The sequence below is a fragment of the Alternaria alternata genome, assembly GCF_001642055.1.
Source record: "Alternaria alternata strain SRC1lrK2f unplaced genomic scaffold CC77scaffold_15, whole genome shotgun sequence".
In the NCBI taxonomy this organism is placed as follows: domain Eukaryota; kingdom Fungi; phylum Ascomycota; class Dothideomycetes; order Pleosporales; family Pleosporaceae; genus Alternaria; species Alternaria alternata.
In genome coordinates this window covers 12263-34533 of record NW_017306204.1, presented here as the reverse complement: position 1 = coordinate 34533, position 22271 = coordinate 12263, and the positions used below count along the sequence as shown (strand labels likewise).

At 51.3% G+C, this 22271-nt stretch overlaps 14 protein-coding genes across 14 annotated transcripts; 7 read left to right on the top strand and 7 right to left on the bottom strand.

Moving 5' to 3' along the window:
- The first annotated feature begins 335 nt into the window (after positions 1-335).
- On the top strand, positions 336-2722 carry CC77DRAFT_189213 (laccase). The gene is made up of 5 exons (XM_018530541.1): positions 336-909; positions 959-1159; positions 1213-1612; positions 1751-2184; positions 2237-2722. Exons 1-5 carry the CDS (start codon positions 553-555, stop codon positions 2654-2656), a joined length of 1812 nt encoding a protein of 603 aa, XP_018383835.1. The 5' UTR covers positions 336-552; the 3' UTR covers positions 2657-2722.
- Positions 2723-4520: 1798 nt separating this feature from the next.
- CC77DRAFT_992661 (Bet v1-like protein) lies at positions 4521-5337 on the bottom strand. The gene is made up of 3 exons (XM_018536390.1): positions 5064-5337; positions 4847-5009; positions 4521-4798 (listed from the first exon to the last, which is right to left on the bottom strand). The coding sequence occupies exons 1-3, from the start codon at positions 5283-5285 to the stop codon at positions 4725-4727; spliced, it is 459 nt and encodes a 152-aa protein (XP_018383834.1). The 5' UTR covers positions 5286-5337; the 3' UTR covers positions 4521-4724.
- A 1226-nt stretch (positions 5338-6563) lies between these two features.
- CC77DRAFT_940117 (HSP20-like chaperone) lies at positions 6564-7058 on the top strand (the record flags this gene model as incomplete). Its single annotated transcript, XM_018534714.1, has 1 exon — positions 6564-7058. One exon carries the CDS (start codon positions 6564-6566, stop codon positions 7056-7058), a length of 495 nt encoding a protein of 164 aa, XP_018383833.1.
- A 218-nt stretch (positions 7059-7276) lies between these two features.
- Positions 7277-8938, bottom strand: CC77DRAFT_939708 (alcohol oxidase; the record flags this gene model as incomplete). The annotated part of the gene is made up of 1 exon (XM_018534691.1): positions 7277-8938. One exon carries the CDS (start codon positions 8936-8938, stop codon positions 7277-7279), a length of 1662 nt encoding a protein of 553 aa, XP_018383832.1.
- A 255-nt stretch (positions 8939-9193) lies between these two features.
- On the top strand, positions 9194-10089 carry CC77DRAFT_1021990 (hypothetical protein). The gene has a single exon (XM_018525374.1). The coding sequence runs from the start codon at positions 9288-9290 to the stop codon at positions 9822-9824; it is 537 nt and encodes a 178-aa protein (XP_018383831.1). The 5' UTR covers positions 9194-9287; the 3' UTR covers positions 9825-10089.
- A 132-nt stretch (positions 10090-10221) lies between these two features.
- CC77DRAFT_1096367 (hypothetical protein) lies at positions 10222-10906 on the top strand (the record flags this gene model as incomplete). The annotated part of the gene is made up of 1 exon (XM_018529839.1): positions 10222-10906. The coding sequence occupies one exon, from the start codon at positions 10222-10224 to the stop codon at positions 10846-10848; it is 627 nt and encodes a 208-aa protein (XP_018383830.1). The 3' UTR covers positions 10849-10906.
- Positions 10907-12340: 1434 nt separating this feature from the next.
- Positions 12341-13594, top strand: CC77DRAFT_1010372 (hypothetical protein; the record flags this gene model as incomplete). The annotated part of the gene is made up of 3 exons (XM_018523643.1): positions 12341-12692; positions 12740-12952; positions 13005-13594. The coding sequence occupies 3 exons, from the start codon at positions 12341-12343 to the stop codon at positions 13592-13594; spliced, it is 1155 nt and encodes a 384-aa protein (XP_018383829.1).
- Positions 13595-14083: 489 nt separating this feature from the next.
- Positions 14084-14732, bottom strand: CC77DRAFT_939677 (hypothetical protein; the record flags this gene model as incomplete). Its single annotated transcript, XM_018534689.1, has 2 exons — positions 14084-14503; positions 14643-14732. 2 exons carry the CDS (start codon positions 14730-14732, stop codon positions 14084-14086), a joined length of 510 nt encoding a protein of 169 aa, XP_018383828.1.
- Positions 14733-15902: 1170 nt separating this feature from the next.
- CC77DRAFT_940038 (U6 snRNA-associated Sm-like protein LSm7) lies at positions 15903-16418 on the bottom strand (the record flags this gene model as incomplete). Its single annotated transcript, XM_018534708.1, has 3 exons — positions 15903-16030; positions 16080-16151; positions 16220-16418. 3 exons carry the CDS (start codon positions 16416-16418, stop codon positions 15903-15905), a joined length of 399 nt encoding a protein of 132 aa, XP_018383827.1.
- Positions 16419-16636: 218 nt separating this feature from the next.
- On the bottom strand, positions 16637-17464 carry CC77DRAFT_189058 (hypothetical protein). The gene has a single exon (XM_018530540.1). It carries the CDS (start codon positions 17247-17249, stop codon positions 16668-16670), a length of 582 nt encoding a protein of 193 aa, XP_018383826.1. The 5' UTR covers positions 17250-17464; the 3' UTR covers positions 16637-16667.
- CC77DRAFT_939505 (hypothetical protein) lies at positions 17297-19283 on the top strand (the record flags this gene model as incomplete). Its single annotated transcript, XM_018534677.1, has 2 exons — positions 17297-17975; positions 18028-19283. 2 exons carry the CDS (start codon positions 17297-17299, stop codon positions 19281-19283), a joined length of 1935 nt encoding a protein of 644 aa, XP_018383825.1.
- Positions 19284-19414: 131 nt separating this feature from the next.
- Positions 19415-21045, bottom strand: CC77DRAFT_1021984 (methyltransferas-like protein). Its single transcript, XM_018525373.1, has 2 exons — positions 20854-21045; positions 19415-20792 (listed from the first exon to the last, which is right to left on the bottom strand). Exons 1-2 carry the CDS (start codon positions 20937-20939, stop codon positions 19589-19591), a joined length of 1290 nt encoding a protein of 429 aa, XP_018383824.1. The 5' UTR covers positions 20940-21045; the 3' UTR covers positions 19415-19588.
- A 109-nt stretch (positions 21046-21154) lies between these two features.
- CC77DRAFT_1063075 (hypothetical protein) lies at positions 21155-21645 on the top strand (the record flags this gene model as incomplete). Its single annotated transcript, XM_018528597.1, has 2 exons — positions 21155-21352; positions 21412-21645. 2 exons carry the CDS (start codon positions 21155-21157, stop codon positions 21643-21645), a joined length of 432 nt encoding a protein of 143 aa, XP_018383823.1.
- Positions 21646-21778: 133 nt separating this feature from the next.
- Positions 21779-22270, bottom strand: CC77DRAFT_189050 (hypothetical protein). Its single transcript, XM_018530539.1, has 2 exons — positions 22124-22270; positions 21779-22077 (listed from the first exon to the last, which is right to left on the bottom strand). Exons 1-2 carry the CDS (start codon positions 22179-22181, stop codon positions 21878-21880), a joined length of 258 nt encoding a protein of 85 aa, XP_018383822.1. The 5' UTR covers positions 22182-22270; the 3' UTR covers positions 21779-21877.
- Between the last annotated feature and the right edge of the window lies 1 nt (position 22271).

The following is a 22271-nucleotide window of genomic DNA, read 5'->3' as shown; positions in this document are numbered from 1 at the left end:
CCGAGTGCCTAGCTCGTCCTCTTCAGTCAATGTCTTCCGCCGAGGTTCGGTAGGTCTAGCTGCATTCAGTCGTGCAACACGAGCGATGCCGACATTTGCGACGAAAGTGACCACTTAGAAATCTCCGTTCATGCACTTAGGGCTGATATGCAGCCGTATCTTACGCTCACAGCTCTGGGCAAGGCGCCCATACTAAGCCAGCATCCTTACCGTTCATGTGCCGTAGGCCGTACTCAGGACGATCTTGGATACTCTCGCGGCGACACTCTACATGGAATGATCATACCACTAGCTAGTGGTGGAAACTCTCCACTGCTGGCGTTGGTAGCCTTTCGGGGCTATCCCTCGGCCCACTAGAGCAGCAGGGCAAAGTTGCCATGCTGAAGATATAATCACTCGTACCATCCTTTGTCTATCCGACCAGCCAGCCTTTCGCTTTCCGTTGTACGTTAGTTAGTCTGAGCCTGCTTGCACCGTTTGACCCTGTGTGTTCAGGCTTTGGCAGCTGTCGTTTACATTTAAGTTCTTTCGTTCCTCCCTGCTTAATCCATAATGGTTGCCTCGATGTTCAAAGTAGCCACCGCCTTGGGGCTTTTCCTGCCATTCGTCGCTTCATTGACTGTACCTTCTGTGGAGTACCTCACACCCAGAGTTCCTGAGGTTCCGTGGAAAGAAACCGGTCTATGGAGTGGCCACCAAAAACGAGACGGGTACAAAACGAACTGTAATCATGGGCCAACATCGCGAGGATGCTGGAACGGCGACTTCGACATCGACACGGACATGGATCTTCACTGGCCAAATACTGGAAAGACAGTCAAGTATCATTTGACTATCACGAATGGCACAGGAGCCCCGGACGGTTTTGAGAGACCAATCTTGTTGATCAATGGCCAAACACCTGGACCTGTAAGCGCATCGACCACAACTTGTTTGCTCCCCTACTCACATGTTATAGACCATCCTGGCAGACTGGGGCGATGATCTCGAGATAACCGTGACCAACGACCTCCAAACTAACGGCACTGGTTTGCATTGGCACGGTCTAAGACAACTCGGGTCAAATGAGCAAGATGGAGTCAATGGTATCACTGAATGTCCAATTGCACCTGGTGACTCCAAGGTCTACAAGTTTAAGGCGACACAGTACGGCACCACGGTGAGTTTCTCCAGTGGCGCAACCTATGATCGGAATATATCTGACAGCCACAGTGGTATCACTCGCACTATTCCGTACAGTACGGCGATGGTCTCGTGGGTCCCATGATCATACGGGGACCAGCAACAGCGAACTATGACATTGATCTTGGTGTGCTGCCGATGACAGACTGGTTTCACGCGACCACATTCACAGTGAATGCCGCCGCTGTTCATGCCAACGGCCCTCCAGTTGCAGACAACGTTCTCATCAACGGCACGATGACGTCTGCCGCAGGAGGAAAATATGCAGAGACGATCCTTACTCCCGGGAAAACGCATCTGTTGCGACTCGTCAACACTGGTATCAACAACTACCTGCATGTCGGCCTCGATGGCCACTCTTTCCAGGTCATCTCCGCCGATTTCACACCAATTGAGCCTTTCTGGACTGACAACCTCATCCTCTCAGTCGGTAAGTTGAGCCGGGTCATTTTCTATTCACCCGCCCGTTGCGATTCTCACAACATGCGCCTGTGCGACGCGCCCCCACCCACGAGAACGCAGCCACGATAATTATTGTTGAAGAACGTTTCACTAACATGATCACTAGGTCAACGTTATGAGATCATCATCAACGCAACCGAGCCTATTGGCAACTACTGGTGGCGTGTAGGTACTGGTGGTAGATGCGACGGTCCCAACGCAAATGCGGCGAATATCAAGAGTATTTTCCGGTATGCTGGCGGACCAGCTGGGGAGCCCAATTCGACTGCTAGGGTTCTACCAGTGGGCTGTTATGACGAACAAAATATCGTCCCGTATGCCAAGACGACTGTTCCCCAAGAGATGCCCGAATCATTGACTTTCGGTTTCAACGACAACTACACTAGCGATGTAACACAGAGCCAGGGATTGGTACAGTGGCTCGTAAATGGTAATCCGATGGCGATCGACCTCGATCGACCCACATTACAAGATGTGTTGGATCGTAACGTCACGTACGGAAATAATCGGCACGTGTTTGAAATCGATGAGAATCACAAGGTGAGTCTACAGCATTGAAACCAGAAGTTTTCGCAGCTGACAGTATCTTTAGTGGCAATACTGGGTCATTCAACAAGACACCACCAACAACACTGCTCCACCACTACCCCATCCCATCCATCTTCACGGGCACGACTTCTACGTTTTGGACCAGCAAGAGAATGCCGTTTGGAATGGTGACATTTCCCGGCTCAAGACCAATAATCCCATCCGTCGAGACACAGCCAATCTCCCTGCCAGAGGTTACCTCGTCCTTGCCTTCGAGTCTGACAACCCAGGAGCATGGCTGATGCACTGCCATATCCCCTTCCACGTGGCGGCCGGTCTTGGTGTACAATTTCTTGAGCGCTCGTCTGAGATTAAGGCCAAGGATGGATTTGCCGAAATGAAGAGGACGTGCAAGAACTGGCAAACGTACCACAGAATATTCCATCCCAATGGCATACTCTTCCCGGGAGACTCTGGGCTATAGGCAGCCTGGGAACTGATCACTCTCCTCTTCGATTCAGTTATATCACTTCTTCTTCTTTTTTTTTTCATGGCTGTTTGCCATAAATGCGTGGGCAAGATGGCGTCATATTACGGTTCCATCCATACGCTGTGCTTAGCAGTGAGCATTTAACCCGTGGTAATAACGATAATTATGAAATGAACAACATATTAGATGCAATAACATCCTCAACGATATACACTCACACTTGGAAACAGCCATGAACTTGATTCCACAACGTAACCCTGCAGCGAGAAAGCGGTTTCGTACCCGGGCATCACCAGTTGACCCTGATCGCAATCCCCAACCTCCTTTGGCGATCAGCATCCGTCAATCGACGTTCGGTTTCTCGGAGCAACGGCGCGGATGATGTCGACGTTCTCTCCGCTACCCGTTGCTTTTCCTTGGTACAGCCTCGGCCCCCAGCGCATCATGCAGAATGCAACCCACGGTAGAATGGTAGGCAATCAAAACGCGCAGAATTAGTTAGATTAGTCGCATACTGGAACCTCGTCGGTGGGAAAAGAAAGAGGAAAAAGGGGGGCCAAGTGCGATAGCGGCAGTCGGCGGCACTGCTAGTCTTTGTTACTAAATGGGGCTGGGGTTGGAGTTGTTTTGATCAACCTCCTCGGAAGGAAGGCTGGAGGAGGGTTGCGCTTAACCCTTCTTTTCCCGAATCTTTCGTTTTTCGATTGGGTCAGAGCTATTGTATCCTACGTCTATGGCACACAAGGCTAGATCTTGTGATATCATTTCTTTCCCCTTGCGTCTGGTGGTAGGGACGTGTTTTAGTGTTGAAGGCTGGAAGTCCTCGAGGGACAAAGCTTTTGCAAGTCGAGCTGCATCTAATCTTTTTATCGATCATGGGAAAAGTCCACTGACTTCGAGGTTGAGCTGCCCATGCAACGGCACCAAAAGTATGTCGCCCCATCACACGACAGCTACGATCGACCAACGCTTATGGACCAACTTGTTCTTGTATGTTAGCTTCCAACTGATTCTCATATACTCTTATTGTTGTTGATAGACAACAAGTCGCTTTGTGATTTTTGTGTGGCACAGAAGTACATACAGCGCTCTATCTGTTCTACCTGTCCTTCCTAGTAGTTCAATTCTTAGACTGGAACGCTATATACAATAAGCGTGTGATTCGATAGCATGACGATCACATTTGAATCTGATCAGGAGAGTTTTTTAGGTTCGAACACACCTCCCTCTTACGAGCAAATGTTTGATAGTGGTCTCATGATGTCGACCCTTAGCCGGCAAGACTCGACAACGCATAGTTAATCCACCGGTTTACCCTTCCCTTCTTTCTTCTATCCTCACCCTCCTTCAGCTCTTCCTCATGTTTGATTCGGTCAGTCTTCTCATGGGCTTTTCTCTGTTCTTCAAGCTTTACTTGTTTCTCTACTGCTACAAGTTAGCGTGCAATGAATTGTAAGAATTACGAATGACTACACATTCTGCTTTGCTGAACGAACTAGCTCCAATTCCTGCGCCATCCATGGTTATGTATCCGCGACAAACGACTGTTCGGCGATGGTAGGTAGTGCAGCGCAGATTCTTTCCAAGGCAAAGTATATGTCGGAAAAAGGTTTTTGTGGTTATGGTGTCAACACGTAGCTATCAGGGTGCTGATGAAAGATGCTTTAGTAGTCATACCAATTCAGAGCGTTGCCATAAATAGGCGATTCGCGAGTCGAAGGATTCGCTTGGATGCAGGCAGAGTGGCTGAGCACTCCCTTGGTCATGCGAAGCCCTATGAATGAGGGGTTTTGAACACAACCGATACGGAGGTCTTTGTACCGTCATGGAAAAGGTAATAGGTATCTGGAGAGAGCTGGGAGGATTCTTGAACGTTGTATCTTGATCGGTATTGCTATGCTAAACTACAGAACTCGGGTCCATTGCCTGCATGATTCTCAGATCATCATCATCATCATCATCGTCATTGCGAACCAATCGCACAATGCGAGCCACCATAACATGTCTTATACTGCATGAATTTCTCAACCTCTGAAAAAGTCAGGCCTCCATTGCCCGAAACCTATTTCTTGGAGACAACTTTGGCAAGGTCGGCAAGGGCTTCGCGGCGCTTGAACTTGGCATCCTGGATCACGCCTACTTGTGTTAGATGTGTCGCATGGTAGGAGTGTTTTGTTCACGTACTAGCATCGGCATCACTGCTGAAGTTGCCAGACCATGTGATGAACGTCTTGTTCTCGTGGGTGCCGGAAGTGACGGGGTATACGCGGATAGTTGAGACGACGGAAGAGTAAGAGAGCTCAGGCTTGGAGGTAATGACCGAGTATGTGATGAAGTGGTCGATTGACTATGCATCCCAGTCAGTATCTGCAGGGTTTGCTCATGCGCCTGCGTCACGTACAGAGTGCTCCTCTTGCTTGACCTCGAGCTCGGCGCCGTCCTTGAAGGTCCACTTGACGATGTCCGTCTCGTCTGAGGTTCCCTTGACGAATTCGCTCTTGTCGAGCTTGGACCAGAACTTGCTGAAGTCCTGGAGCTTGATCAGGTGCCAGACATCGCTGAAAGACGCGTCGATGACAGCTGACTCGCTGACCGACGTGGACGTGGGGATGCTTCCGGACATATTGACTCGAGTGGTACGATTGAGAGTGTGTTGATTGGCTCTGGGAGAGATCTGGTCGATTGAATGGAAATTGGTGGTGAATGTGGTCGGGGCGGAAGAGAAGTTTGGTGGGGCACACACTTTTGTTGCAGACTAGTCACGTCATAGCGAAGCTGCAACACTCGCAGCTGCAGCTACCCCTCCTCTACAACCCCCCAAGACGTAGGCAGGCAACGCCCCCATTGGTCTTCCTGGCCCATGTGGAGAAATGAAGGCACACCCCTCAGGATATGTCTGCAGCCAATCCTTCTCGCGCCGCCACAGCCACCGCCACAACGGAGGAACACACGCCCCGATCTGCCCGACCGTCTGGACGCGCAACATCCATTTGCCTGCTCACCACCCGCCTAGTCGATGCTCTAGAGGCGCGCCCTGGAAGCCTGCCGTCCACGCTCTCTTCTGCTAGCTTCTACCAACTTCTCCAAGAGTCACAGAATGGCGAGCCATTGGTTTCTGGCCGCAAATCGCACGCTTGGTCACCAACAAGGCTGCGTGGCGAGTAAGCTGAGGAGGGTTGCACATACGTACGCTTGCACGTGCGACTTGATGCCTGGAGTCGTTTGCTTTGTATAAGACGCCCGAAAAGGTAGGTTCTTGCATTGAAACATTACATCCCTCCATCACCACCACACAACTTGGCCTATCACAATGCCATCCGTTACATACATGAACAACTCCGCTCCCTTCTGGGACTTTATCGCTAGCCTCGAGCAGCAAGACTCTCAACGAGGCCCACAACACCCTATGTATACTCAGAACCGTAACGACGAGACCAACAACGACCACGAGGTACCCCCTCAAGGCCCCCAAGATCCTTTTGCTCCGTTCAGATCTAGTGGTCCTTTTTTCGGTGGCGGCTGGGGTATGCCTCATCGAGGGGGACCTCCTCATGGACATCATGAGCACCATCACGAGGGAGCCACCGGTGCCCAAAATCAGGACGGTACAGACCAGCCGGAAGCCGAGAAGGATGCTAGGACAAACACCGAGAATGATAATGGCGAAGGTCCTTCAGGTGCCTCTGGGTCAGTCCATGAAGCTCACCACGGTGGCCGTTCTCAAGGTCGCTGCGGCGGAGGACGTCGAGGACGCTGCGGTCCTGGTGGCCCAGGTGGTTCTGGACCTCATCATGCTCACCATCCCTATGGCAGCTCACCTCGCCACGGACCGCATCACGGCGGCCATCGCGGAGGCTGGGGTCCCTGGTCGCGCGGAGTGCCTTTTCTAGGCAGGCAGTGCATGGTTGGCGCACCCTCTGGTGCTGCTGATAACCCCTGGAACTCCTTTGACCCCTCTGCATTTGCCGCACAGCTTTTTAACCAATTCACCGACACCCACCCTTCCAACGCTACCAACACTACCAAAGCCAATGAGTCCGAGGACCATATACCCGACGCCGACATTTTCGACACTGAATCCGCCTATGTTGTTCACGTCTCGCTTCCTGGTGCCAAAAAGGAAGACGTTGGTGTGAATTGGGATGCAGAGAAGAGTGAGCTAAGCATTGCCGGTGTCATATACCGCCCTGGTGACGAGGAGTTCTTGAAGGCACTTGCTATGAATGAGCGCAAGGTTGGAGCCTTCGAGAGAAAAATTCGTCTTGGAACGAGGGCGAACCCAGCAAACGTCGATACTGATAGTATCACAGCAAAGCTCGAGGACGGTGTCTTGAGGGTTGAGGTACCGAAGCTGGACTCTGGTTTCGTTGAGATCCGCAAGGTGGATATCGAATAGATCCGTGGTTGTCACCACTGCAGGTAGTCATGGATACGATGGAATGCGATGTGCCATCGTGGGTTTCTTTTGGTAATCGTGAACAATGAAATTAATATGTATTGATCTTTCCCAGTCGCAGCTCTTTGCCCATACGCGTTCTCCTCAATGACGCCTTGTCCATCCTTCTCGAGGCCTATTATATGAGACGAAGAGTTTGGAGAGAATCATGATAAGTCTTAGATCTCCTTCGCAATGAGGTCAGCACACAGCTCCGCCAACGCGTATATCGTACAGCTCGGCATCGCAGCAATCGGCTCCGGAAACACACTAGCATCGCAAACCCTTAGCCCCTTCATTCCCTTGACCCTAAACTTATCATCCAGCACTGTTCCTAGAGCGCAAGTTCCCATTGGATGAGCTATGGTTACTGCAAAAGCTCTGATTCTTGCATCAATCTCCTCGTCGCTGCTCGCAGCTGTCAGCGCTGGGAACCTCGGATCTGCAGGTGGCACTTCGCCCTCAATCTCCAAGGCAAGTGGCTCTGTTTCTACAAGGCGAAGGTTTTCACGTATAGCCCGTCTAAGGATGAAGCGATCTGTCTTTGTGGACAGATAACGTGGATTGCAGACCGGGTTGTCCCTCGGATCGGCAGATCGAAGCGTCACGGTACCGCGTGACAGGGGAAGCATGTGGAAAGCGCATAGAGAAATGTGAGCACCATCTGCTTGAACTGTCGGAAATTCGGTGGCGTGCGCAAGAAGTGGGTAGTACCATGCTACACTGAGATAGTGGCTCCGATATGGCCTTAGTAGCAAGGCCTTCTCGCTGAAGCCATCAGGATTGATACCGTCTTCTCTTAGATGTGTCTCTATTTCTGCTGCTGGGAGGTTCGCAAAAAGGGCGAAATCAAACGGAAGACCTTGACCATATTCAGGTTTCACAGTACCGTTGAAAGGACGGGCGAGACCTTTCGAGGGATCTTTCAGTTTGTAGTATTGTGTGACAACGTTGTGGTCAGTGAGGTTCTGGCCAACGGCGGGCGATTCTACCTTCTGAGATATCCCGTGTTGCATGAGCTGATCCGCAGGGCCGATACCAGACAGCATCAGCAGCTGCGGTGTTCTGTGAGCGCCACAAGAGATGATGATTTCCTTGCTTGCCATCATTCGGCGACCAGAAAACAACTCGACCGCTATAGCACGCTTCGATTCGTCAAGAAGAACACGAGCTACTGGGGTGTCGCAAAAGACTTTGACACCGTCGAGATCGTATACTTTAGCACTGTGCTGTCGCGTCGCTGTTGTCTTGGAAGTGGCAAGCCAGCACTGGGTGATATCTCCTAGACCAACTGGATCACCCTTTGTTGGATTGTACTTGTGACCTAGAATCTCGGCACTCTTTTGGAGTACACTCCTGAGCGGGTACTTTCGGCCTCCAACTGTGTGGATTGGTCCATCGAACCCGTACCGACTTTTATCCGCAGTCGTATCAAAATGAGTCTCTATACGCCTATAGTATCTGAGTAGATTTTCATACTTGAATCTCTCGTTACCTGCTCTTTCTGCAAGCACGTCCAAGTCAGCAGTAGATGCACGCATCCACATGCCAACGTTGACGCCGCTCGACCCGGATAGTAGGCGTCCAGCCGGGTTGGGTATCTTTCTGTCATCAAGATACTCTTGCGGTGTCGTTGGGTAGTCAACCATCAGACCTTCTTGAAAGTGTGTCGTCCAATCCAGTGGGTCACTGACATCATTGACAATGGAGTGGTCCACTGCGTTTGCTCCTGCTTCCAGTAACACGATGCGCGCATCAGGAAGGTATTCCTTAAGTCGCGATGCGATCACCACGCCAGCAGTACCTCCGCCCACCACGATGTAATCGAATGTATCGTTCATGAGTATCTGGGAAAGAAGGTGTTTTGGTGTGCGGATCATAGAATGACTTGACCGCCTGGAAGGTGAAGACTGACGACGCAACCACCTATAGCTTTTATGTTGTAGTCATTGCTGTCCAAATAGCTTTCTAAGTAGTCTTGATGTTTACAACCTCGATGTGGTGCTATCACAAGCATTGTGCGGGGCAAGAATCATGTGGGGCACAATAGCCTCTGAGTGTGCATCACTGGAGGGGCTCGGCAACACAACCCCTCTGTCCATCAGTAATACCAACATCAATGTCTATCAGCTCGTATACACGAAGTCCTCTCCTCGTTTGTATTTGAAGGCCAGAAGCACCACTGTCCAAATGGCGACATCGGAAGCTGACCCATGTACGCCCAACCTAGGAAGCACCGACGCGCGCAGCTACAAGATATACAAGCTTCATACACGGAGCATCCATGTATTGTGTCTAGAATTCCTTGTATTACCATACAGTATGAATGGACTAGTGGCAAGTCAAAGACGTGATTGTATCCGGCTCCTATCCAACTCAAGACTCCCAGTTCAAATTAGACATCCAAGCCCCAGAGTACAGCACGACATACAAGGCTCCATAACTAGACTCGCAATACTTTGCAGATGCTTTCACTGTTGTTGTATCTTCAACGAGAGATTTAAGATCACATCTATCACAGCTACTTATCCACTGACCCACCCTCGTAGCGCCTCCCACATCGGTTGGTTGGCTTTGGCTGTACTCAGGTTGCGCACAGACCGTCAGAAGCACAGCGGGAGATTGGTTAAAGTACCTTCTAACGAGGCGAAACGCTTTCTTTCGCGTTTCCTGCAAGCAAACAACTACCATACCTACCACATAGGTATGGACTTAGTAAATTGGTAGCGCCAGGTCATGATTTGCCTTGAAGGAGGTTCAAAATCTTCTTGAACCAGTAAGGATATATGGGAAACGATCTATTTAGCCTTCAGATAGGCTCTCAGGTACAAGTGAATGGAGGACCAAGAAACCAAGGTGAAGGCGTCTCACACGCTAGCGCTTCTTTACCGTTCTAACTGCTTCTGTGGTGGACCACCAAAACAAACAGCTGTTCGTCTCCAATTTAGTTCCTTACTGTTCTCCATAGATCTACAAGAGTCTCAAAAAAAACGGTCGTGAACGCATAACCAATATTGCTGCTATGGGTATCACGCTCCACGAAAACAGACCCATCGAAGTCAGCCCGGATCAGGGCATTCAAAAAATGATAACCAGCAACTGTACGGAGCAGCTACCAGACACGATGGCTCCACCAGAGGTCACCGTAACCTCAGTGGCCAACATGATCAGGCCGAGGAGCAGCACGACATGTGAACCGACCACGTTCAACCCTGACAACTTCAATAAGACGGATGCTCGAACAGCAGCGAGCTCTATCTACGCAACCCTGTCCGGAAGCACAAAGCTGCAGCTCCTTGGGCCCCGGCTTGAGATCACAGGACCAGAGCTGCTCAGCTCCTACCATACCGATGCGAGTAAAGCCTGGACTACTCGTGACTCTTCCACCCCGCTAGCGCTCAGTGACACGCAGTTCCACCGCCCGTCGCCGGAGCGAGTCTCTTCAGCCTTCCCGTCTGAGCTCCCGCCTTGTCCTTTATCTAAACGATCATTCTTACAGCAATTGGCCAATCCATCTGCACACCCGACACACGCTGCTCATGCCAATGAGACCGTGTCTCATGAACACAATTTTGGCAATGCTGACATCGAATTGGGTGCATTCGGCCAAGAGGTAAGCCTTCACGATACAGATCGCTTGAGGTGGCTCAAGTTCTGGGGCTTGATGTTGATCGGAGTAGTACTGAGCATGGCCATTGGTATACTCATCTATTCTCTTGTGCGTCAAACTGAGGAGGACGACTTGGGATAGGAGTTGGAGAGAATGGGGGCTGGGAACAGCGCTAGAACTTGAGGAGAGACGATCGTGGAGATAAACAAGGTTGTTGACGGACGAATGGTAGAGCAGACGTGCAGTCAACTACAGAGTCGATAGTGTTCTTGAACGAACTCAGTCTTCTAACCTTCGCTGGCACAAAATCAAGGACAGTATGCTCGGCTATGTGGGCGGCAGGTGGTCCAGCAAGCAAGGAATCTATGCTTTCGCTTACGTGCTGCTCCGAGACTCCAGTGCATAGCGGAACGTAATCAAGGCTGCCGGATGCTACACCCGTCTCACCACAGCTCAATTCGCTCAGTTCGCTCAGGACTAGTATCTTCCAGCGTCCCTACAAGTACTCACAGCTCACTTCACAATAATACTTTACTCCGATGTTGGCTTCTAGCTGATAATCTTTCAAATTGCACCCACCAGAAACTGTATATATCATCAAGTACTATGCTTCTATTGTCTCATCTTCAGCAAACCTTCTTCCATGTCCCCGCCCAAAACGTTGAACCATCAGCCGTGCTATCTCTTCCATTTAGTATTTTTTTTGCTTTCGAGGAAATCCAGAGAGCCCACAACAGACAAGGAGCTTGAGCGCTGTAATCTCTTAGCTCTAAACGTTGTGGATCACATGGCTATATAGGAACTAGGAAGAAATGCGACACGCGTAGTGGTCACACGTGGAGTGACAAGAACTGCAGTAAGGGTGAGATGACGGGAAAAGAAACGTGATGAGAACGAGTTTTACAGAGACGTAGAACACGGGTTGACTAGATGACGAAAGCTAAAACAGGGGTTATGTTATACATCAGGGGCTGAGCTCGCCGCAGATGGCCTCAGATTTGATACTTCTCGTAATACCACATTGCCGTAGTGCCAGGGCTCGAATCTCCTTGCCCAAGATATTCGGTGTGAAAATCAACCCCGATTGCTGACAATCGCCTTAGCCGCGAACTGTATAGCCGCGACAGCTATGCCACAAAGAATCCGACGCGCCGAGATTAATGACAAGCTTGAGGAAGCTCGATGTGGCTATGATGTATCAACATCTACAAATACGCTTATCGATATCGGCTGTGCATGACTCGCATGAGTTAGCATCCGACAACAGCAGCTTGAAGTCTACGGATGCCTCGTTACTTTGAAGGCCATCACACCATCTTGTCATACCTATGGAATTTTCCTCAATGGCATGCTGATCGCCAGGGGAACGGCCAAACTCCGACGATAGATAATACCGCGATCCATAAACTTGGGTTCGGCCTTGGTAAGGCGCCGAGCATTGGCATGCAGTCGTTCCTGGGCATCGTCACTTGTGTGGACAAAACCCATGTTGACCTTCCTCTTTGCGCAAAGAGCGTGAGCTAGCTTGACTACAGAATTGGGATGGCTGGACTCTTATCGCGACATGTCAGGACTATAAAGCAGAGCTGGTGAGTGAACACAGCTTTTCGGGTCTCAGCCAGCTAACGCGACAATGCAGCTCATTCCCACTATAGCCGCCGCTACCGCGGTCCTCACCGGCAGCGTGTCTGCTGTGAACTTCACCGGCGATGTCGTGAATGGTGTCCCGGTCATCAGCGGCCTTGACCTCGCTGATGTACCTCCGCAGACTGTCTCGAAATACTACATGCGAGCTGGTGAGCTTAATGGCGGTCACCCTGTCCACATACCAATTATGGTTGCACGTGGAACACCAGAAAGTTTGGAAACGGGCAAAAAACTGTCACTGTCAGCTTCCATTCATGGGGACGAGCTGAACCCGGTTCGCGTGGTGCAACGCATCTTCGAGCAGCTTCAAGACCAAGTCGCGACACTCAATGGCACAGGTACGCTCTATAAATCTCTGCGAAGATTGCTGCTGACTTTGAGGTAGTCATTGGTATTCCCACCGTGAATCCGATGGGCATCTACTTGAACCAGCGAAACTACTTCACCTCAGGCGCTTCAGGATCGCTTACAAACGTTAACCGCATCTTTCCTGGTACCGCAGCCACGGAAGGAGGTAGTGGCCCTCAAATTCTAGCTTACAACATATGGAATCAGATCTGGGCAAACACATCCAATGTGGATGTTGGCATTGATCTCCGTAAGCTCTCCCTGCATCCAACCTCAGCAACACAGAGCTAATTCTAGTGCAGATACCCCCAGTTCTGGCGGAGAGACTTCGCTGTGGTGCTATTCTGACTTCCGCCTACCCTATGTGGAGCGTCTGGCCAAGCTCCTCCAACCCGATACTCTCAAAATTGATCCTGGTGAGCCAGGATCCATCGAGACAACTTTCGTCGATTATGGTATTCCTTCACTCACTGTGGAGATGGGCCAGGCTAAGGTCTGGAACAACAGCCTAATCGACCGTGTAGTCGATTATGTGAACCGCGTCATGGTCGACCTCAAGATCACACCTACCAACGAAACCGTGGAGCCCGACCTGAGCAACACATACATGATCACTACTTTCCATGATACATGGTCACAATATGGAGGATTCGTCGAGAGGCTTGTAGCTGTCGATGAGCCAGTCACCAAAGGCCAGCCTATTGCTCACATCCGGAACCCCTTTGGTGATATCATCGAAACACTACTCTCGCCGGAGACTGGACGTATGTTCCAGAGCCCACGCGACCCTAGCATCGAGCCTGGCGGCAGTGTTGGACAGATTGCTTACAACAGCACGGACCCAGAGTGTGCTGATGGGTGTATCCTGTCGGGTCCTCAAGGAAGAAGATAATGGAAGGTTTTGTGCAGCATCACAAGAATACATAAAGACACTCAACTTGGACTCTTCTTCTTCATACTAAAGACGTGCGACTCTCTAATATCTATACCATGATTTTCGTGTGATGTCTACCGAAGCATTAACCAATAATACGCCACACCAACAAATTGGCCTTACTACTGCATACTTGGCCTGCAATAACAAAGCCGTTAGGCTCTAGCAAAGCTCTGGCTTGCTTTAGGGATGACCTTATCATCCCCCATGTGATCGAGGACGTTGACCCGCCAAAATCTACTCACAGTCACGACGCAAGCACTCTATCACGGTAAATCCCTGCCTACTTGAACTATAAACATTGATTGATTTGATTAATTCATTACTCCCACATACAGTGCTTTAAGCAACTATTCAGATCGCGGTCTTTGTAGGTAAACAGAGCTCACCAATCGTGTCGTACCGCAGCCCATATCGTCATACAACAGTCTTCTATGAAGAAATGATCTATGCTGATGAAGGCTCTCGCTCCTGGGCAGGAGCTCCACCAGTGTTACCCCTCTGACCGGTAGGCACGTCGTCGAGATTCCTCTGAGCAGCGTGTGTAGGGTCATCCTTCAGTGTCTCGATAGAACCACCAGTTTGCTGGTCTTTGACGTTGCCAGCTAGACCAGTCAGGCCTTGACCCTTCCTCGATCCATCGTGAAGCTCTTGCGAAGTCTGACCTTGACCTGGGTGGCCGAGACCGGTGTGAACATCACCTGAGGTGGCGCCTTGGAGAGTATCGGAGGCTTGATGGTACATCTTTTGGTTGTTGAGGTCGGGGTTGGGTTGGAAGGTCTTAGAAGCTGGGGCGGTGCCGGCGGGAAGTGTTTGTGCGTGAAACTCGGGGACGGCATCGTTACCAACTAGCTTTCCGGGTTGATGCTGAGGCACATTAGTTAAGTCCAATCATATCAAACAATGAGAACGAGCAGTGTTAGACGTCGTTTTGTATTTAATCTCGGAGAGGCTGGAGTAGGTTCTTCTCTGGATGAATTCAGAAAGAGCAACAAATTGTACTTACACCACTACTCATAAGGGGCTCACTGGGCTTGACGTGTCCAGCAAACTCACGTCCATCGCTGACGGCATCGGGGTTCTGGTTCTGGCTCATATTTGCAAGATGTGCTTGATGTGTGAAGGCTGTGATTTGAAGTGATTGAACAATATGCTGTCGAATTGCTGGAGTACTTGAGCTGAAGTCTTCTGCTTCAAATAAGAATGTCCCAATTTGGGGCATTCTATAGTTCCATATGATAGCGTCACCATTTGACGTCGAGCTGATGTCATGCCAATGCCCACTAGATCAACCATCCACGGTGTAAGACTATGCCGAACTGAGCGGGTACCTGACGTCGGTTATGAACTCCGTAGCGTTGCATCTGAGCAGAGTCTTGCTCGTGATCGCCGATGGTGAAGACTAGGTGCTGTCGGGTGCTATAGGTGAAAGGATCGGAATGCCGTTCCGATGTTTCCGATCCTTTGACTGATGCTTCTCCCCATGTATTACGACATGACGTTTACATCCATCAAAAAGGAACATCGTTGAAAAGTCCTACAGTCATTCAAGTCCTTGATGTTTCACAATAACAGAGAAAACGCTAGCCCTCGGCGATTACGTAGGGATACAGTAGATATGGTTGTCGTGACTCGCAACAGCCTAATCTTACATAGACGCGACTGTTCTACGTGAGTATGAACATCGTCCTTCACGCCATGGCTCTTTTGGAAGACCCATAATCAGTCCTACGTTTGTACATGTTGAGGCATACGGGTGACCTACTGGAATCAGCTTCCCTAAAGGAGCTGCCTAAGACTTAGCTAGGCAGTCCTCACAATCTAGCAATGGCAGCGTTCTCATCTGGTCAAGGACCAGCAATGTCCCCTAATGGAACACCTCGTGTGAGGAGTGATTAGTATCAGATGTCGTTGTGCAAAAGTGTATTTCATCTCTGCAATGAGCGTGATCATGGTGTCATCCTAAGACTGTTATGCTCGTACCACGGGACGAAGCAGAGTAAAGACGGCGAATTAAGATAGCATCCTAACTCTCGTAAGTTTTTCATATTGCTGTCTGTGATGGTATCAAGAGCGCGAAGACCCTCAGACGCTGTATTTCTCTCGATAGAAATTTTGTGCCGTGTCTGTGTCTTGGATATGCCTCGTGGGTATCGTATAAGGTCTCATTTCCATGCAATGTCCCCGATCCTTGCCGCTGTCCTGCCGGTTGTTTTTGCGCCGTAGGCTTCAAGGAAGGGCTAGATGCCTCTTGCTAGTCTCTGGATCATTCCTCTTCCTGTATGAAGGGGTTCGGGATCTCTTCGCTTCCGTCCACGGGCGAGATGACGACTAGGAGGGTGCCGCGTGCGACAATGAGGCCGAGCTTGCGATAGCGGATGTTGCCGTCCTCGTCTACACAGGGTCAGAGATATCCGCGTGGAGACAGCGGAGGGGCACATACCAGTCAATGCTTCCTTGACCTCATCTAGGACGAGGTTCATGAGTTGGTCGTAGCCTTTGAGTGTGCCAATGACTGCAACAAGTTAGATTCTAGCGCGCCTTCGCAATACATCATTTCCTGGCCCCCGCCAAGATGCGTACCTTCTCGTCCTCCGCTGAACTTGACTGTGATCTGCTTGTCCATGTACTTGCTCAGGTCAAGAATGTTCTCCTTCTTTGGGCGCTCCGTCTGTCCCCCAGCACCTCCAGCCTGTGCACCGCCACCACGGCCACCTCCCCTTCCGCCGCGGTCGCCTCCTCGACCTCCACCGCGGCCCCGGAATGCGCCTCGCTCAGACATGGTATTAGCGTGGAGAGAAAGAGAGGCGATTTGGATGTTGGAGCGTATGGTGAGGTGCAGCTCGGGCGGCCAGTAAGACTTGGTGGTCTGTGCCGTTCCGGGAAAGGCTCCTTCCTCCAGGGCGGCCACCCCACATCCCGGTCACGTGCAGCTTGTCTGGCAGGAGGCGTCGCAGGGGTGGAAAGATGATTTCCGCCATTGCTTCCAGACCTCCGCCGTGCTGTGGCGCTTGGTTCTTAGCAGCTAGATTCACCCAGGCCCACGCGTCCTGCGGCATTTTTCGTCATGCCGCCAGACGACGACGACGACGACGACGACGACGACGACGACGACGCCAGCCCAGGGTCGCTGCCACCGTCCTGGCCTCCCATACGGTACCATGAAGCACCTCACACACTTCTGCCACAGCCGGGCTAGTTTCAGCGTCGCCCGTGGCCGTGGTGTGGCTGTCTGTCGGAAAGTCGGCAGAACCTGAATCGCCCGCGATGCGCATTTATTGCACATCAAAACGCCTGGGCCGCTTTTAGCTGCACACCACCAGTGATTGGCTGGGAGGGCCGCTCTTGGAAAGCTCTTTCTTATTTCCGGTACGATGGGTGCTTCCTTGTCCGCCCCTCTGCTTTCCGTTCGGGGCTCTTCAGCCACCGAGCAGCCGTTTGGCTTTCCACCCTCGCCTTTGCAACTCTCCCAACCATTCCCTCGTGCGTTATGTATCTTGTCCTGTAAATTCGGGCCTTCGCGACTAGACGCGAGCGCCCTGTAGTGTGCTTGTGCTGAGTTGTTCGAGCCTAGCGTCCTCCGCTCCACCCTCGAATCTTGCCATCCGTTCATTCCGCCCTCGTAGTAATCACCAACCCGGCATCCCTCCAGGCCAAGGTATGGCCAACCCGGAATCGCACGCTGCGGCTGAGCGCACCATGCCCTCGCATGCGACACAGCACCATGCGCCGTCTCTGCCCAGCGACCTCAAGCGCAAACGCAGTCCTTCTCATGAGATGCACCTGGCTTCGCCCGCGCCCGTCCCCAAAGCCGCTAAGACCCACAACCACCTCCAGATCAACTACCTCGCCAGACACCTCGAAAAGGACCTGCCGCTGATTACCAACGATGACACCCTGCCCAACATACTCTCCGTCCTCAGCGACTACCAGGGCGTGCTGGACCGCCACGAGAGCATGGCCTGCAACCTGGGCGCAAGACCGCTGGGACCCATCTTGATCAAGCGATTCGAAAGGCTGTTCGACGGCCCCCCACGAGTACTCAAGAGCCATGGAAAAGACGGGACGACGGTGACCTGGCTGGACGTGGTCGAGTTTGCGCGCAACAAGCCGGAGCAGTTCCAGCTGGACCAGATGAGCGAAGGGGTACGCGTCTGCCAGTTCTACACCAAGCAGTGTCGAGTCCAGATCTCAGAGGAGGACTTCGTATTGATATCATCGGGCATTCCGCAGAAGATGATTCCTCCGCAACCCATCATAGAAGATGAGGAGAAGGAGCTGGGCACCATGGAGATTCTAGAGAAGAACTTGAGCCAGATATGCTCACTGGCCGATCAGGGTGAGTCTGACCAAGCACCATAACTAGCATCTAATTCGCTAACGTTCGACAGTCGCTGCTCGCACTCGGCAGCTCAATCACAGGCTTAAGGGTCGCAAGCAGGCCATCCTCGATCGAAGAGCAACCGCAAGTCCCGCTCCTCCCATTCCTCGCCCTACTAGCCCCTCCAACGTCGCACTCATGAATGGCGGCAGCTCGAGCGCCCCGAACTTGGGATACAGCCAGGGACACGCTCAAGCTCATACCCAAGCCTCGCAGACATCACCAGGTGGTAGTGGTGGCTTCGTCGCAGTCAATGCGCGTCAGCATCATGAAGCCAATGGTCACGGGCACGGCCACAGTCATAGCCGCGGCCACGGTACTTCGTCGTCCACCCGTCATGAACTCCTAGCCAAGTTTCATACAACAAATGGTCGGAGTTCATCCTCGCAGCCACCAAATAGCACCGCCGATGCACGGAGACCGTCCATGGGCAGCCATGCAGTCTCTCACCCATCTACTCCTGCAACAATTCCAACTAGGGCTGTCCCGAAGCCCGCCGATGGCCCTCAGGCTCCGCTGCAACATATTACAAGGCCACCTCAACCCCTCAATGAGTCTGAGCTGCACTCCATGATGAACTCGCCTGTACCGATACCCAACACTCCCTCCAATCTCCTTCCCGCCTCGAGTCAACGCGCCAGTCAACAACCAGAGAAGGATGACGGAGGCCCTTTCAAGGTTGAAATGGTACACAGGATGGAAGGTCTAGCCAAGGGTGAACGCATAATTCCACCGTGTGATCGCTGTCGGAGGTTACACATGGATTGCCTGAAGAACCTCACGGCATGTGTGGGGTGCACGAAGAAGCATGCAAAGTGCTCATGGAAAGAAGTCAAAGAGGGTGAGTTACGCGGTGGATATACCTACCCGCCCGGTACTACCAGCAATGGTCAGAGTGAGACTAGCGACCATGAAAGTGGTGATCGCGCAAGTACGGGAAGTCCTGCTGCGATGATGAGTCCTTCACATCATGTGCCAACACCATCGCATATCTCACACAGCAACGGCCAGCACACACCTCAGCATCAGCAAGCCCACCACCAACCTTCAGATCAACATACACAGCCACCCCCACCACAGCGCGATGGCTCACACGATGCACGGGTACCATCGGGCCGTAACACCCCACATGAGCGGGAGCGGGAACGAAACGTCGAAACCCAGCTCCAAGAAGCTGCACAATCTAGCCTTGCACATGCGAACGCTCGACTGGGTGGGTCCGAAGGCAAAGGACCTGACTACCCCAATCAGACCATGGTTGCTTGAACCATATTACAACACAAACACTGACAGCTGGAGTCTTGTGAGGGGCGATATCAGGGTTCCATTTCTTTGTACATTTGTTGCATGATACCATATTCGCTCTCGTTCTGGTTTCGAGGCTTGGGAAGCAGGATGTTTCTTTCTTTATATATCAAACTGCTCTTCATCACGAACCATAAACCTTCAATCTTATCACCATCAGAGCTATCTTGTGCATGCGTCGTATCAAAGAGTCTTGATAATGGAATAAAGAGCATGTGCGAAAGAAGATCTCAGTGTAGCCGCCATCAGTAGATGTGGGTATCTTCTTATTTCTTCCTCGCTATCCAGAACGAAGGGCGGTATGTATTTTGCAGCATACTCCGGGTGTTGGAGATGTATCCCGTCTCGATAGTACCATGCTCTTGTCTCTCCATCACAAACCCAAAATGCTCAACTAATGCAATTACTTCGTCATGTGTGAGTTCTACCGAACCTGGATCACCAATCCCTGCGTCCACATCGGCTCTCCTTTCTCCATCCTCGGCCAGTTTACCTTCGTCGTTCACTCTCCGTGGTGGTGGATGCCACAATAGTGGACCAAGATTAATCCATAAGCCTCCTGGTTTTAAGCAGTTACGAACAGCTTCGATATAGCGAATAATATTCGGCGCAGTGTCAATGAAGAAGACAGTCGCTACTGCATCGAATTCATCTGTATAGTCGTGCCGACCGTAGACAACGCAAAAATCGCCTGTTGATATGCTCATTCGTTCACCGGCTGGAACTCTTGAGGCCGCTGCTTTTGCTAATTCTGTCGCTGGATGTATGTCCGGTACTCTGACGGTTCTCAGTTGGTCTTCCCGAGAGACGTGGTTTGAGCTGTTCAGTGCCCAGGGAGCAATCTTGAACTGTCCAGTACTTTTTGTGTCATTCAAGACCAACGCGCTTGCCATGAGCATATGGTAGGAAATCTCATTTCCCTCGACGCTGAAGCCTGCACGGCAGATATCGAAGACCAGACGTCCCAGCCCAACCCCAGGAACCAGAACTTTAAGATTTGCGCGATCCAAATCTGGGGTGGTACTGCTTCTTGATGCAAATTCTTCTTCTACTGCCGCTACAACGGGATCGAAGCATTTGACCCTCTCCGCATGCCCTGCTTGACTCCACTCCCTCCAAAACTGATTTACACAACTCCGTGCCTTGTCCACATCACCCTGACTCGTCTTTGCTCCAAGCTCATCCATGATAATGTCGAAGACCTTGTATTCGTCGCATGCATATTTCTCTGGCACAATTGAAGCTACCCAATCACTGTCTAGAGTGGGGGCTAGGAAGGCTTTGAAACCTGCTACGAAAATAGCTTCTGCTAGCTCGGCATTGCTGTCAATCAGGTCGTCTATTTGAGAGAGCGTAGACAGGATAGAGAAGGGCGGGCGGGATAGCAGTGTCCAATGCGATTGTGGGAGGGAATAGAAGGCTTGGCGGCGCAGGTGTGTCCCATTGTAGTGAGCAAGGCGGCGGTAGGAGCTGCGGAGATGTCAGCCACTTGTCTTCCGGTGTCATCTTGGTGAGGCACGTGTGAGCATACCGAAAAGAGTCTAAAACTGAGAGGATGAGATTTTGTTCCTCAGGGTCTGTGGTAGGGTCATAGGGTTCTCGCGATGCTGCTTTCATCTTTCATTCAGAAAAGGTTGATGATGCCTTGAGTTTCGTAAGTGGTCTGTGGCTTTGCTGACTGTTGCAATTGTTGTTTGTGTTCGCTAAGTCCTTTGGGTTGCTATTGTCTCGTGACAGGCTTCAGGGTGAGGTTCGCAGTTATTGCCCCACCTGCCTCGGTCCTCCATCATCATCGCGACTTGACTCTTCGCGCTTGCCTTCAACACGCGACAATGGCTACTGCAATCATGGACGGCATCACAACTCACGCGCTCACTGAAGTCTCATTCCCTCTCCCAAAGGCACCACATACAAATATACATCTCCAGCTCACGGACAACGGCCCAAACTTGTTGCTCTTCCTCACGACTGCTGCAGCTGAGTCTGCGACTTCTGCACCCCTTGGTTCCTTCGTATACGCCATGCCTAACGTAAATATCATATTTGATAACATTCATCTTGCAAGTACATAAGCTGACGACGTGCGCAGATGGCTAAACCTGCTGAAGCACTTAGTACGCCGCTCTTCACTCACGGCGGCACTCTAGATTTCACGACTCGTCTATCCAAGGTGCTCGCGCGTAAGACGGGAAAGCCCGTATATGTCGGAAACTCATCCAGTTTTGCCAGTGCAGGCATGGGTGGAACCGTCGAAGAAGAGATGGAAGCGTTCCGGAGGGTGGTTGAGGTTGTCATGGGCTTGCTGAAGTCGGAGAAAGAGTAGGCATAACAAGCATGCTTCGAGCGAGCTAAAGACATAACTTTTGCATGGTGGAGTCGGGACTGTCATAATGTGCTATGGTCTAACGTCACAGGATGCAAGGGTGGAATATGTTTGTTGATGGTATCATTCGTCGATAACGCTACACGACCGTATCCGCGCATTCCGCTTGGATGTCTCACTGCTCTTCGATCCACTTAAAGGCATCGAAGCATTATTCGAATGCAACAGCGGCTTACTCCTGACCAAGCCTCTCCTTCGCGCTCTGCTTTGCCTCGTCGGAGGTGTTGGGGTTGTTCAGCGTAGCCTTAAGACCACCAGCAACGTTGTTGGGGTTCTTGTCTCCACTGGAAGAAGATACGGCGCTCGCATCACCACCGTTCTTGATCTCCTGAAGGACCTCCTTAGAGTGCTGCTTGGATTCGTCGGACGTGTCTGGAAAATGTCAGTGTTGAAGGCCAGCGGGACATAGGCAATTTACTTGGGTTGTTGAGGTTTGCCTTGTGGCCTCCGACAACGTTTCCTGGATTGGCAGACATGGTGATGTTTGATGGTGTTGGAAAGATTGTAGTGATGGTTGGAAGAGTTGTGAGGGTTGTCAGAATGGTAAATAGCTGGATTTGATAGTG

Excerpts from the sequence above, each read along its gene's own strand:
- CC77DRAFT_992661 (XM_018536390.1), bottom strand. The coding sequence starts at position 5,285 with ATGTCCGGAAGCATCCCCACGTCCACGTCGGTCAGCGAGTCAGCTGTC. Across the intron at positions 5,010-5,063 it reads TCAAGCAAGAGGAGCACTCT|TCAATCGACCACTTCATCAC; the intron begins GTACGTGACGCA and ends TGGGATGCATAG. Across the intron at positions 4,799-4,846 it reads CAGCAGTGATGCCGATGCTA|GCGTGATCCAGGATGCCAAG; the intron begins GTACGTGAACAA and ends TAACACAAGTAG.
- CC77DRAFT_1021984 (XM_018525373.1), bottom strand. The coding sequence starts at position 20,939 with ATGAAAGCAGCATCGCGAGAACCCTATGACCCTACCACAGACCCTGAG. Across the intron at positions 20,793-20,853 it reads TCAGTTTTAGACTCTTTTCG|CTCCTACCGCCGCCTTGCTC; the intron begins GTATGCTCACAC and ends ACATCTCCGCAG.
- CC77DRAFT_189050 (XM_018530539.1), bottom strand. The coding sequence starts at position 22,181 with ATGTCTGCCAATCCAGGAAACGTTGTCGGAGGCCACAAGGCAAACCTC. Across the intron at positions 22,078-22,123 it reads GGCAAACCTCAACAACCCAA|ACACGTCCGACGAATCCAAG; the intron begins GTAAATTGCCTA and ends GACATTTTCCAG.
- CC77DRAFT_189058 (XM_018530540.1), bottom strand. The coding sequence starts at position 17,249 with ATGAACGGATGGCAAGATTCGAGGGTGGAGCGGAGGACGCTAGGCTCG.
- CC77DRAFT_189213 (XM_018530541.1), top strand. The coding sequence starts at position 553 with ATGGTTGCCTCGATGTTCAAAGTAGCCACCGCCTTGGGGCTTTTCCTG. Across the intron at positions 910-958 it reads ATGGCCAAACACCTGGACCT|ACCATCCTGGCAGACTGGGG; the intron begins GTAAGCGCATCG and ends CACATGTTATAG. Across the intron at positions 1,613-1,750 it reads CAACCTCATCCTCTCAGTCG|GTCAACGTTATGAGATCATC; the intron begins GTAAGTTGAGCC and ends CATGATCACTAG.
- CC77DRAFT_1021990 (XM_018525374.1), top strand. The coding sequence starts at position 9,288 with ATGGCGACATCGGAAGCTGACCCATGTACGCCCAACCTAGGAAGCACC.